Raw genomic sequence first — 14,059 nt, forward strand, 5'->3', positions numbered from 1 at the left:
ATTAATTATGATTATATTTTTTATTAACTCAATATATACCAAATTTTATTTCAACATGTAATCAATATGAAATTATTCATGAACTATTTTATATTCTTTTGGGGGGTACTATATCTTTGAAATGCAGTATATATATAAATATATATAAATACAGTATATACTTCTGGCACCTCTCAATTCAGACTAGCCTCCTTTCAAGTGCTCAATTAGGATAATTTTATCAAATGTAAGAGTGATCCAAACAAAGACAAATGATCTGGGATCATTTGTTAGAGTCTAATCCTTTTTTGGTAATACAGTGAAAGATAATTTTTAATTTCTGGGCAGTGTTCTTCAAAAAGCCCTGACAGTTTTAAAAAGTGGATAATTTATTGACTAAATATTACTCTTTAGCTGTAACTAAATGTATGGGTTTCTTTGAATGCCTAAAACTACCAAGTCTTTTGTAATGTTTCAGGAAAAGTTGTGAGAGTCTCATATGATGAATGGAACAGAAAAATACAAGATAACTTTGAAAAGTTATTTTATGTGTCAGAAGACCCTTCCGATGTCAATGAAAAACATTCTAATCTGGTGCATAAACGTGGCATATACAAAGATAGTTATGGAGCTTCAAGCCCTTGGTGTGACTACCAACTCAGGCCTAATTTTACCATAGCAATGGTTGTGGTAAGTGATTTGTTCTGTTCTTTGCAAATTTCAAAAATGTTATGATAGGGTTTATTTGGTTCTTTATTCCCATTTGTTTCCAAATTCATTGAATTGCTAAAAAGTACATTGTTTACCGACTCGTTTTATATGGTCTTTTCTAATGAATAAAGCATTATGCATATCACCCTTAACCTATAACATTTGGTGTCAAAAAATAGAAAATAATGGATGATGACTAATGAAGTTCTTCTCACTAACACACATAGAAAATGATATTTGTACAGCACGCTGGCCCAAATGGATTAGGTTGCTGCTAGATCCAGCTGCTTCAGTTAGCCCCAGGCCCTACCCAGCTGTCTTGAAAGCAGAGGGCATCTGTATTTCAGCACACCTGTGCCATGACCAGTGCCTCAGCACACTAGTTGGAAACATCTGGACTAATGAACTAATATGGGTAGCTTCAATTCACATTCCGTTTTCTTTGTTGTATTGCACTAATTAGTTCTGTCTAGCCAAGAATTCTAGACTCTCCTTATTTTCTCTATACCTGGTCTAAAACTGCAGTAAAATAGAGAAGGTATGTGTTCTTCTATGCCCACCTAGATGTTGCCGCTTTGTCAAAAAGAGTATTAAATGTAGTATTATTAATTATAGTAGAATAAAAATACTAAGGTACATAATGGTAGCTTTGATTCAGTGTGAATTTGATTTCATTTAACATTTAAAATTAATGCAGGGCTTCCCTGGTGGCGCAGTGGTTGAGAGTCCACCTGCCAATGCAGGGGACAGGGGTTCGTGCCCCGGTCCAGGAAGATCCCACATGCCGCGGAGTGGCTAGGCCTGTGAGCCATGGCCACTGAGCCTGCGTGTCCGGAGCCTGTGTTCCGCAACGGGAGAGGCCACAACAGTGAGAGGCCCGTGTACCGCAAAAAATAAATTAATTAATTACTTAATTAAAATAAAATTAATGCAGATTCTTAGTCACCAATGCTTTCTCTCCTCTACATCACAAGTAAATTTACTCGTGCTATTGGAGTGCAAATCCTTCTGTATTATATTATGACCCTAAAAGCAAAAAATGAGTTCCAGATGAACTTAAAGGAAGCTATTGTAAATCTTCTAAAGAATGAATTATATGGGTTTAAATGTGTTCTGCCTCCACTGTAGCTGTGACAGCTTCATTCTGGAGCTAGTATACTTTCTTAAGTGACACAAGGAAACAAGCACCTCAAACAGCTTTCCTAACCTCTAAGGCCAAGATCAGCGCTTCCAAGTCGGCCTGATAGGATTAGGTCTGATTAGGCATCTGCACTTGATTTCTGACCGGCACTGTATTTTTAAAGTTTTCGTTATTTTTCCAAGTTTAAAGTCTATTTTCCAGAGTGGGTGGACACTAATTCTTCTGTGGTCTTAAAAAGTTTTGTATATTTGTTTTTAACACTCATTAGGCCCCTGAGCTCTTTACTACAGAAAAAGCATGGAAAGCTTTGGAGATTGCAGGAAAAAAATTGCTTGGTCCTCTTGGCATGAAAACTTTGGATCCAGAGTAAGTTATTAGTATTAAGAATGTTCATATTATATTTAATATACAATTATATATATATACAATTATATATACAATATACAATATACATATATATACAATATACAATATATATATACAATTATATATGAAAAATTTGGATCCAGAGTAAGTTGGGGTATAAGTATTAAGAATGTTGTGGATATTTTATTGCATCAAGCCATAATTTTTTTGCTTATCAATGAAATCTCTAAAATTGCATTCAAACTGAATTTTTAAAAATACATTTTGTATCTTCAGTGTTCAAAACATCTGTTTAAACAGATGTTTAAACATCAGTGTTCAAAATGCCTTTGGCTTGTCCTATATTCAATAATCAGTAAAAGAATTTTAATTTTATAAACTAATATGTCATGAATATTTTCTAATGCCTACTTTTTCTGACTGTAAAAGTCATACATGATTATCATGAACATTGGAAATATAGATGTATTGTCTCCCCAGAGACAACTTAATTTTCTAAATTGTTACTCGTAGTAGTTCCTTCCATATTTCTAAATGGTATGTGTTTGCAGCTGTTTCTTGATTCTTTTAAATATTAGACATTATTTGCTTACTGCTTGTGATGACAGATGAGGATTTAACTCTGTCCTTACCTTGCCACAAACCCTTTCCATCCTCTCTAAGTAATTACACCACTATTTTTATTGAAACCAATAAATAATTTTGTTTTTATGATTATGTGTTTATCTCATTTTGTATTTCTTCTCTTTTTCAATATTTTTTGAGTTTCTAATGACCCTTCTGTTTTTCTTCTACTTTTTTGCTTTAAAGCTTGATACCCATCATCAATTTGCTTTCTCTTTCATGTATGAGAGATCCTCATTTTTGTAGTACCCTTACCTTTGTAGATTTTTCCTGACTTACTGTGTACTCATTTCAGTCTTGAGATGCAAAATTTTATATGTGTGTACTTATCTGCATTCTGAAGTAGTCTCAATATTTTCAGAGGTGTTAAGAACCACTGGTCAAAACTAAAACCCATTAAGAACCACTGGTCAAAACTAAAACCCACAGTAAAACTTACTCGTTGCAAGTTCTATCTACCTCACTAAAAGAAAAAAAAAGTAATAATTTAATTAAACAGAGTGTAGATAACTGTCTTGTATTAAATGTTGCAGTGCTTGTAAGTTTAATTTGTAAGTATGTATAAATTGTGTGCATTTAGTTGCTGTTTATAATCTAATAATGTACCAGTTTTACTTAATTTTAAAATAACTTCATGGAGAAGTTTAAAAACAACCCTTTCCAATATATAATAATTAATAAAACTTTATCTTTAATGTTTACTAATTCACATTATTCTGTGTATATTTTAATTGTTATAAGTATATTAGAGGCCTAGTGAAATAATTAAATTCAACCAATATTTAGTGCCTCCTTGAAGGCAAGATATCTGAACATTTTATATTTTTTGTATTAGGCAGTAAGCGTTTCTTAATCATTCCCTAACACATTCTCAACTCAGTATATACTAATTTAAGGTTAAATGGATGATGAGCTTTAGTCTAGAGATTGGAAAACAAAATAATTTGATTAGTTCTTACCTTTGCTATTAGGAAATTTTTCTAATGCTTTCTGTGTAATGCCTGATATTTTTTTAACCTAAATTTCAATTATTTTGCAGTGATATGGTTTACTGTGGAACTTATGACAATGCCTTAGACAACGACAACTACAGTCTTGCTAAAGGTTTCAATTATCACCAAGGACCTGTAAGAATTTAATTTTTCTTCTTTGAGTTTTAAAGTTATTTTTCAAAGAATTTTTGATATCCACAGCTCTTTTTTTTCCTTCACTTTTAAATTATCTTTTTCAGGAGTGGCTGTGGCCTGTTGGGTATTTTCTTCGTGCGAAATTATATTTTTCAAAATTGATGGGTCCCGAGATTACTTCAAAGACTATATTTTTGGTTAAAAATGTTCTTTCTCGACATTATGTTCATCTTGAGAGGTAAGTCGTCAGGGCATGTAATTTTCAAAATTAATGTTTAGTCAATTTATTAGCTAGTAAATGGAATTTCCTTAGAATTCATTTCAGTATATTCTATGTGAAATTTGAAAGCTTTACTCTTTAACACAAATTCTATGCAATTTTCACCTTCTTTTAATTATTTTAGGTTGTTATTTAATTTAAAGACTTGATATTGCATGATTTATACATGTGGTGGAATAATCTTGTTTATAAAATTTAGCTGATATTTTTGGATATGGTTAGCACAGGATAAATACAAAAACTAAAAGTCTCAGGCTGGGCCTTTTGAGTTAACTGATTTAAAGATATATCAATAAATAATTTTCAGAAATAATTTCATTATAATTAAAATATCAGTGTTGATGTTTTGACTATTTCACACCCATTTGTCACCTCCTTTGTCCTAATTATTAGCAGATAAATAGTATCAGAGTTATGTGTCTTTATAAGATGATATAACTCAGTCAAAAGGTATCTTAATTTCACAAGTTCTAGATTAAACCTAGATATATGTATATCTTATTGCTCAGAATAATTATGCATAAATATGCATAAACAACATAGTTTTATCTCCTCATTTTAAGAACATGAGGGACTTCCAGCTAGCAACATGAATGTTGTCAAAATTTTTCTTTTTATTTAAAGTTTATTTTCATTAGCTTAAGTATAGTCACAGAAACCCTAATCCTGCCTCACTTCTACCTCATCTAGAGATTAAGTCTGAAGTCTGTGTGATGTGAACATTCTTATATTCCGTCCTTTACTGCTCAAAGTATTTCTCAATATTTGCATTACTTTTCTCTTTCTTCCTTTTTTTCCACGAGGAGTAAGAATATCTTGCACTGCAGAGACGATTCTTTTACTTTACCTATAATCACATCCCTCCTACCTGTTCCATGACCTTGTCAAATAGTTATCCTTTCTTGGTATTCCACTTGCTCCCTCCTTCCTAAGCTATAGAGATATCTGTCAGCCTATCCTAAAATAAAGTCCCTTCATGCTGTTCCTGCCTCAAGCCTTGTTTTATCATTCTGTTCTCTTTTCAGTACATTTTCTATACAATTAACCTCATTTTGATTTCTTTTCTGACACCCAGTCAGTCATCACCACGTACAATCTGGCTTTTGTTTTGCCCTCACCACTGTGGTGAAGCCACTCAAGAAGATCCTTTCTGGTTCCCAGATCCCATGACTTCCTTTCAGTTCTCTTCTTTGACCTGGCTATAGTATTTGACATTGTTGCTTTCCTCTTTTCATGAAAAATGTTATGCTAGCCACAGCATTAGTTTTCCCTTGTTAACCTAATAATAGTAACAACTATAATAATAGCAAATAATATTTATTGAGTACTTACTATCTTCAGATGTTGTTCTAAATGCATTCATATAACGTTACTCATTTCATCCAAAAAACTATATAAAATAGCTACTACTATTATTATCATTCTATTATTGTTATTCACATCTCCACTTACTAGCTATGTGGCTGTGGGAAAGTTACTTAACTTCTCTGAGCCTCAGTTTCCTCATCTTAAATGGATGTGCTGGTATTGTTTTAAGGATTAATATATTAGTACATGTAACCATGTAATGCGGACAAGATACTAACTCAAGATATGAGCTACTGTCTCCATTTTATAAATTAAGCTTAGAAAGTTAAGTAATTTATACAAAGTCATCAAAGTCTGCTGTCATCCTTATGTCTAATTTGCCATTAATTTCATTCAGTGTATTTTTCATTTCATACATTGTAGTTTTCATCTCTTGAAGTTTGATTTGGGTCTTTTGTATATCTTTCATGTCTCTGCCTAATATTTTGAACATATGGAATACAGTTACAGTAACTGTTTTAATGTCTTTGTTTGCTAATTGATTTCTGGGTTGGTTTCACTCGTGATATTCTCTTATTATGGTTAATATTATCCTACTCTTTGCCTGTTAGTGTTTTATTGGATGCTAGATGTAAATTTTACTTTCTTGGATGTTGGATTTTTTTCTGTATTTCCATAAATATTCTTGAACTTTAGTTTGGAATGCAGTTAAATTATTTGGAAACAGCCTGATCTTTTCAGGACTTGATTTTAACTTTTTTTGGACCTAACCAGAGCAGCATTTAGTTCAGGACTAATTAGTCTACACTAGTGAGTCAAGACTCATCTGATGAGTTCTCTATCCCATTTCCCTAAAATTACCAAGTTTTCAAATCTACCTCGTGGGAATAAGCACTGTTCCTGACCCTCTCTGAATGGCAGGTACTACTTCATCTAATACTTTTGGGTGGTTCTTTCCGCATCCTTGGTTAGTTTTCTCTTGTGTATTTGCTGATGATTATGCTGCAGATACTTGAGTGGGACCCTTTACATGTCTCCAGAGTTCTCAGTTTGTGCAAATATCTCATCTCTAGTACTCTGACCTGAAAATACCAGCTGTCTTGGTCTTTCTGGACTCTCAATTCCATCTCTTTGGCTCAAAGAGTCTGCCAGGCTCCACCTGGGTTCCCCGTCAAATCCTAGAAACTCTCTAAAGACAGGAAGGTATAGTAATCATAGGACTCACTTCAATTTTTTTCTTATTTCTTAGGAATCATTCTCCTTTGTTGCTTAATATTCAGTGTCTTAAAAACTACTGCTTTGTATACTTTTTCCCGTTCTTAGATTGTTTCAGGCAGGAGGGAAATTCTGTTCATGCTATTCTGTTTCCCGGTAGACAGAGCTAGGAAATATATACAATATATATACATACACATATATTTATATTTCCCTGTAGTTATCTCTATACAGTATACTGAAAACCTGCCTTCACACCTGTTTAATTCTAGTGTTTAATTTTCTCCCTTTTCATATTTGTAATTCCCTTTTCCAACAGTGAGTAACCTACTCCCCATACTCTGCTGTCACCACCACATGGACCCAGCTCACTCTGCTCTAGCTCTGACACCCCAAGCTGGGGTGCCACAAGACACAGATGCCCTCTTCACCTTCCTTGGGCCTGACAACCCCATGTAGGCCACTCTTATGCATGGATGCTCTCCTTGCACCACTTGGGCTCTGGACTACCCCCACCCTTGCTGTGAACTCCTTCCTCATACCCCCTAGACTCTAACATTCTACTCAGTGCTACTCCTGCTACCCTTCTCTCCTTCCCTCAACTGTAGTTACTGACCTTCTTGGTCCCACCTAATGACTTGGGGAATGAATTTTTCAGAAAGCAAGGGAAAGGGGATTTCTTTATACAAGAATGGGTATCTTCCACATTCTTGTGTTCATATCCAATTATGAGCAGCATTTAACAGTTCTGTAAGTTTGTTTTGTTTCTTAATTTTGGTGCTATATTAGTTTGCTGGGACTGCTGTAATAAAGCACCACAAACTGAGTGGCTTAAACAACAGAAATGTATTGTCTTATGGTTTTGGAAGCCAGAAATCTGAAATCAAGGCATTTGCAGGACCATGTTCTGTCTGAAGGTACTAGGGAAGGATCTCTTTCATCCCTCTCTCCTAGCTTCTGGTATTTCCTTGGCTTGTACAGCATAATTCCAGTCTTCTCATGGCATTCTCCTTGTGTTCATGTTTGTGTCCAAATTTCCTTATTTTGTAAGGACACCAATCATATTGGATTAGGGGCCCACCCTAATCCACCTTAACTAGTTAACATATGCAACAACCCTATATCCAAATAAGTTCACATTCTGAGGTACTGAGGGTTAAGACCTCAACATATGAATTTTGAGGGGGACACAATTTAGCCCATTATAGATACTCAGGAACCCAACTTCAGTAATCTGACATTTAACTCTGAAGTAGTTTGAACACTTGAAAATGAATAAGTTTTCTATGTTTTCTATTTCTCTATGACAGTTTTTTGAAATATGGTATCTAACTGATATTATTAATTATTATTCAAAATATTGCCATATTTACCTAATGGAATCACTTTTTCATTTTTATTATGAAATATTTCATATCTTCAGAAAAGTATATGTAAGTTACAAAGCATAATAATGAAACAAATTTTAAAATGAACCAAAAGAATGAAACATTGCAGAATTCTGTATTTTTAAAAATTTTCATTTCATATTTAAGGGATGACATGACATCAAAATGAAGAATAAATTTGATATGCTAATAATGCTGTGTTTTGATAGTGAGATCTGGAACGAGTCATTAACCTTCATAAACTTCTCTTACCTCCTCTATAAATAGGAATAGTTATGATACCTACCTTATAGAGTTGCTGTGAGCATTAAATGAGATAATGTATATAAAGCACTTAGTATTAGAACATAATAAATGCACAATAAATACTAACTGTATTATTCAAGAGAATGAGAAATTATTATAGAAATTTAGATTGTTTTTAATTGCCATTCTTTTCCTAATAATAATCCAGTGTTTCTTCATTTCATATTCATTTTATAATTTTGTCAAGATCAAACATAATACAGTCACATAATTACAATTTGAGTTTCATAAACTTACTCCAAAAGAAATAAAATTAGGCCTGAGAGGATGTTTGTATCTATACTTATATACTGCTTGGGATGGTAGTTTCCTATTTTTAATACATAAAGGGATTCCTTTATAATTGAAAGTCTTAAATCCAAAAGATTGAATATCAAAGAATAATTTCAATCTAAATTCTTTATACATAAGCTTTAGGATATTCTGTTTTATTTTGTAGTAAATGAGTACATATTGTTTTCTAAAAGAGAAGGCAAAATCACCCAGGTGTATTGCCTGTTTTGTTAATCCAACAAGATGTGTGTTTGATTATATCTCATAAAATGGCTTTTCTTTCTTTAAGATCCCCTTGGAAAGGACTTCCAGAACTGACCAATGAGAATGGCCAATACTGTCCTTTCAGCTGTGAAACACAGGCCTGGTCAATTGCTGCTATTCTTGAAACACTCTATGATTTATAGTTGGCTGATGCATATGATTGCATTAACTATGCAATCAATTGTATTGTTGAATGCAAGGTAATAATGTAAATGCTTTATATGCACATACTAAAGTCATTCTTAAAATCTCATTCATATAATATTGATGCCCGATTAGGTAAGACTGTAAAGCATTGGTTTTTCTTTTCTTTTTTTTTTTTTAAATAGGATGTTTGTCTTTTCAATTCAGGAAGTATTCTTCAAATGCCTAGAAATCAATAATTTGAAATCCAGAGTTTGAAAAAGAAAAAATCATGTAATCTTCTATTTGTACATAAGTGAAAATGAAATATGAGAATGTAATAATGAAAGAAATGGAAAAGTATCTTTAAATGGTGGTATATATTTTCTTCAGTAACAATATATACCAAATATGCTGTGGTTAATTCTTTTACTAAAGTATTTCTAGCACCTTCCACACTGCATTCAATATTCAGCATTCTAAATGAATGTTGAATCATAGAAGTGTCCACCTGCAATATATGTTCATAACTGGAGCACAGATGTTTATAATGTGCTTTTATTTTTTTCACTGATATATTAACATGTTTTTAATATGAATTTCAACAGTATATTTAACATAATTTACTTGTGCTAATGATGCATAGGATATATGAAAAAAACACAAAGCATTAGGAATTTATTTTCTAAAAACAGTTTTATAAAATTAGTCTTGAGTGCCAGTGTCCTACTATGAGATGGTTTACCTTTTCATAATGCAAATTGTTGGCCATGTTTATGAGAACTTTAAAGAAAAAAAATACTATATTAGTTTTCTAAAACTTAATAACTATTTTTAGTTTGTGTGTAAAAGTGTATTTTACTGGTTTCGTAGTAACCAAAATGTGTTGACAAGTTTAACATTGATAACAATCTTAACATAATATAGAGATATGAATTCAGTAGTTATCTTGAATTCAATATAATCATTTGAAAAGTTTTTCATGTTATTTTAAGATACCTTAAATCTGGAAAAGTCATAAAGGAAAAAGGCTTTTAACATTTATATGATTTGACATTTTTTAATAGTACTTATTTTCTAGATGAATTTTTTTTTTACTATCTGTTTTTTTCTCAAGAAGGCTCTTAAATTAGATCATTATACTTTCAGTTGAAAGAAAATACTTGCAAAAATCCATATCATTATTCAGTTGTGTATTTATAGTTAAAATAATGGTGCATTAACACTTCTCAGCTAGAGGTCACATATCCAACCACCTTAACTCTGAAGAAGGAGTAAAAATAAAGAAGAAAAACAAGTAAGCTAAAACTTCTGGGTAGTAAAAATTTAAAAATGCTTCAGATACCAAATGCCCATTCTCAACCCTCCTTTAGTTTTAACTAGCTTCGTTCCTGGTTTCCCAACCTGAAGCAGATTAAATCCTACAGATTTAATAACCATTGTGATAGTAATCTGACCCCTGTCGAGAAACACATTGATTTCCAAGTTTCCCTTCTTTATTGCTCAATGTATAACCTTCTGTAACCTGTGCAGTTAAAAAGAATGACCTTCCTTGAGAGGCAGAACCATTAGTCATCAAAGATTCACATAGTTCTATTGTTCTGATTTAACTCCTATATTAAAAGTGGTAAGAAAAGTAACCAAAAACCAACATTAAATATGTTAAATATAAAAGCAAGAAGCAATGGTTGGCTGATGATTAAATGTGATAAATAAATAAGTAAATGAATATATTAACTAATATTTATTTATAATATATTATTTATTTATAATATATTATATATATTAACTCTATTAATATATATAATATATTATAAATAAATAATAACAAGTTGACAATTTTAAATACATAACCATATTGGGTTATCTATGGTAGGGCAAATATCCACCTCAGTAAATTTTTAGGATATCGTGTTGCAGTAGAAAATTAAGTGATTCATATTCCTTACTAGGAATATTAATGAAAGAACATTGTTATAATCTGCATGGCCTATTTTAAAGTTTAAGAGGCATGTTACACATTACTTCATCAAAGTTTGTTAAAATAGTAGTTTTAGACTTTAGAGGGATAAATGTTGACTAAAAAACATTTAAATAGAATACTTCATTCCTGAGTGATGTTGGACGAGGTACCATTATATTACATATTGAGAATGGTTCTGTGCCTTTGTTCTTAATTAATTCAAATCATTCTTACTTTTTAACTTGAGAAGTTTGCCAGTTTAACCAGTATGCTGTGGTAATTTAATACATTTCAAAGATAATTGAGGAAACATGAGACCTGTCATCCTGTCTATGAGCATTATAACCTATGTGAATTACAGTGCATTTCTGATATGTCTTCAACTGCTCTATCTAGTAGGCAAATGCATTTTTATGTCTGTGTGGCAAGAAAATAAAAATCTTTTCTAAAGGACTATATTTTGCATTTATTCCATTATTTACCAGTTAACTAATTTGTTGATGCTGACTACTACCATTTATTCAGGGCTTACTTATTTTGGGTGCTTTATCTTTTTGCAGGATGTGTGGGGACAAAGAGAGGAAGAAGAATTTTAGGCTGTTTGGTTATTTATTTAATTAGCTATGTTGAAATTAGGAGCAAAGTTAACTTTTGATGTACAAATTGATCTGTTAGCAGCTGTACACTCCCCAGGTATTTCTTGAAATCTTTCACACTACTGTGAATTTTTTTTACCTTTCTTTCATGAGTATGAGTGAATTTGTCAAACTTGCCAAACTTATTTATATAGATCCTCAATGTGCCAAAATAATAAACTCAAGTAAGTTGCTCAGTTTGGGTTTTTTTTCCATTTGTATGAGATTTGAATTATTAAGTAATACTGATATTTTGTCATTTTGACACAGTTTTTTCTTAATATATATTTCTTAATATATCTGGTATTGGTTGGAGGTTTTTTGTTTAATTACAAAAGCTTTTCATTTTCCTTTAATCAAATTTTTTAGTGTTTATCTTTGTGAACTCTTCTATCTCTTCAGAATTTAATTGAAATTTTAATTGATCCAATAATTTAATAAACTTTTGTTTCTGTCTTATATTCTGGTTTTATATTTATCTATTTACAGCAGCATACAGTATGAGTTGAGACATTACTTAGCTTTTTTTTCAAAATTGTTATATCCAGATTCATGAATTGAATTTGATTTGTAGTGATTCCTTTTTTAAATTATTGAATTTTTATGTAATAATAGGGTATACTTCTGGGATATACCATTGAAGTTATCTGTGCCTGTTCACTCATTTAACTATTATAATTTTTGTTTTAATATTTGTTAGAGCTTTTCCTCACCATCTTTCTCTCACTAATCCCCTACTCCTTTTTTAGAATCTTGTTTTATCTACCTACCTATTTGTTCTTCTCAAATACTTTTCCATGTCCAAAAAGTATTCTCTTACCATTTTTACTAAACTTATACTTAACACTGTAAGGTAATTTGATAGGAATTGACATTTACAGTATTTAATCTTCTAAGAACATAGAGTGCCTGCATTTATTCAATTTTTATTTTTTTAGATTGCTGAAATTCTTCCTAATGTTTGTTTTGCCAGTTAGAATAAAAAACTCAGATTTAACAAACATTTATGAGCCCCTACCATATAACAGGCAATTTTATATTGGAAATATTATACCCATTTTATGTATATAGCATCTTGCCCTAAGTCACACAACTGATAATTTACTGGACCAAAACTCAACCCCTGATCTTCCTACCACAAATCCTTTTTCAAAGATCCTCAAGACTGAAGCCTTCTGTGCTCACCTTCATGCTTCTTGCCACCATCCATCCACAGGTCGAGCTGTGGCTATTATTAGTTGCCCACATGATTATGGAAATCCTTAGATGCTATTCTGCTTGGGTCTAGATATACTCCCTTATTATCCTGGTCAGATAATACATTTGACTCCCTGGTCAAAATGTATCTGCAGCAATCTGCCTTGATAGGATAAGTGGTATATTACTGGCTCAATATTCAGACTCAAAATGCATGAGTTAGGTTACACAATTTGGATAAATTTGCAAATATAAGTGTCTTATCAAAGTGAGACAGAAAATTCAAAGGCAGTAGGGAATATATTGGTCCATGAGAATTTTGGTCAAAGGAAGCAAGTTATATCTATAGAAGTTTACTAACAAATATGGCACTTAATTAGGCAAACAATGTTAATATATTTATTGTAACTGATATATTTTGAAAGCGCAAAACTGAGCGCTAAACATCTTTTCATATAATCATAACATAAGGAAGTGCTCCAAAGATAATTCATCTTGACTCCCACATCACACTCAATGAATCACAGGCTTCACTTTTACCTGCCTGGGCTCTCATCTATTCCCCGCTTTGTATTTGCATTCTTGTCTTGTCCTTAAACAAACATAATGATTGCTTAATTGATCACAACTTACACCATCCCTCATAGAACTGAGGAAAACCTTTCTTGAACACTGCTTATATCCCACCACTGATCAGATGTCGTTTGGGATGCTCTATAATTTGGCCCCAATCTCATTCCAGTTTCGTTACAATAACTTTTTGCTCTTTCCAGAGCTGATTACTTGCCACTCTGAGTCTTTGTTTTTTCAACTGTAAAAACAAAAATGATGGTAATACCTACCTTGCAGGGCAGTAAGAATTCATGAAAGCAACCCATAGTACGTTAGGATTAAGTTTGACTGCACGTAACAGAGCCCATAACAGTGGTCTCTATGAGACAGAAGTCCGGAAGTGTGCAATCCAGGGCTGATATGCTGGTTCTGTGGTCATCGGGAACCAAGGCTAGCATCTAATGACAAAAAATATTCTATAATTTCTTAGATACAATTTTCTTAATGTGAATTCATTGTCTTCTAGGTGTTGTGAACAAATGTACAATAACCTATTCACTTATTTTGATCAGTGGTTTCTCCAAATTCTTTTTCTTCTTGATTCCCA

The 14,059-nt window shown here is 32.2% G+C and overlaps 1 protein-coding gene across 6 annotated transcripts in view; it reads left to right on the plus strand.

The window, feature by feature from the left end:
* Window positions 1-10,381, plus strand: part of AGL (amylo-alpha-1, 6-glucosidase, 4-alpha-glucanotransferase) — a 75,783-nt gene extending 65,402 nt beyond the window's left edge. For 5 of the 6 annotated variants that reach the window (XM_067040403.1, XM_067040388.1, XM_067040395.1 and 2 more), the window contains 5 exons: window positions 458-669; window positions 2,100-2,197; window positions 3,861-3,948; window positions 4,053-4,186; window positions 9,008-10,370. In XM_067040403.1, the coding sequence (XP_066896504.1) occupies window positions 458-669; window positions 2,100-2,197; window positions 3,861-3,948; window positions 4,053-4,186; window positions 9,008-9,125 (650 nt within the window). In that variant the 3' untranslated portion in view covers window positions 9,126-10,370. Of the gene's footprint in view, window positions 1-457; window positions 670-2,099; window positions 2,198-3,860; window positions 3,949-4,052; window positions 4,187-9,007 lie in introns of all 6 variants that reach the window. The other variant, XM_067040407.1, reaches the window with a different exon arrangement.
* Window positions 10,382-14,059: the final 3,678 nt, after the last annotated feature.

This window comes from Kogia breviceps, chromosome 1 (genome assembly GCF_026419965.1).
Source record: "Kogia breviceps isolate mKogBre1 chromosome 1, mKogBre1 haplotype 1, whole genome shotgun sequence".
In the NCBI taxonomy this organism is placed as follows: domain Eukaryota; kingdom Metazoa; phylum Chordata; class Mammalia; order Artiodactyla; family Physeteridae; genus Kogia; species Kogia breviceps.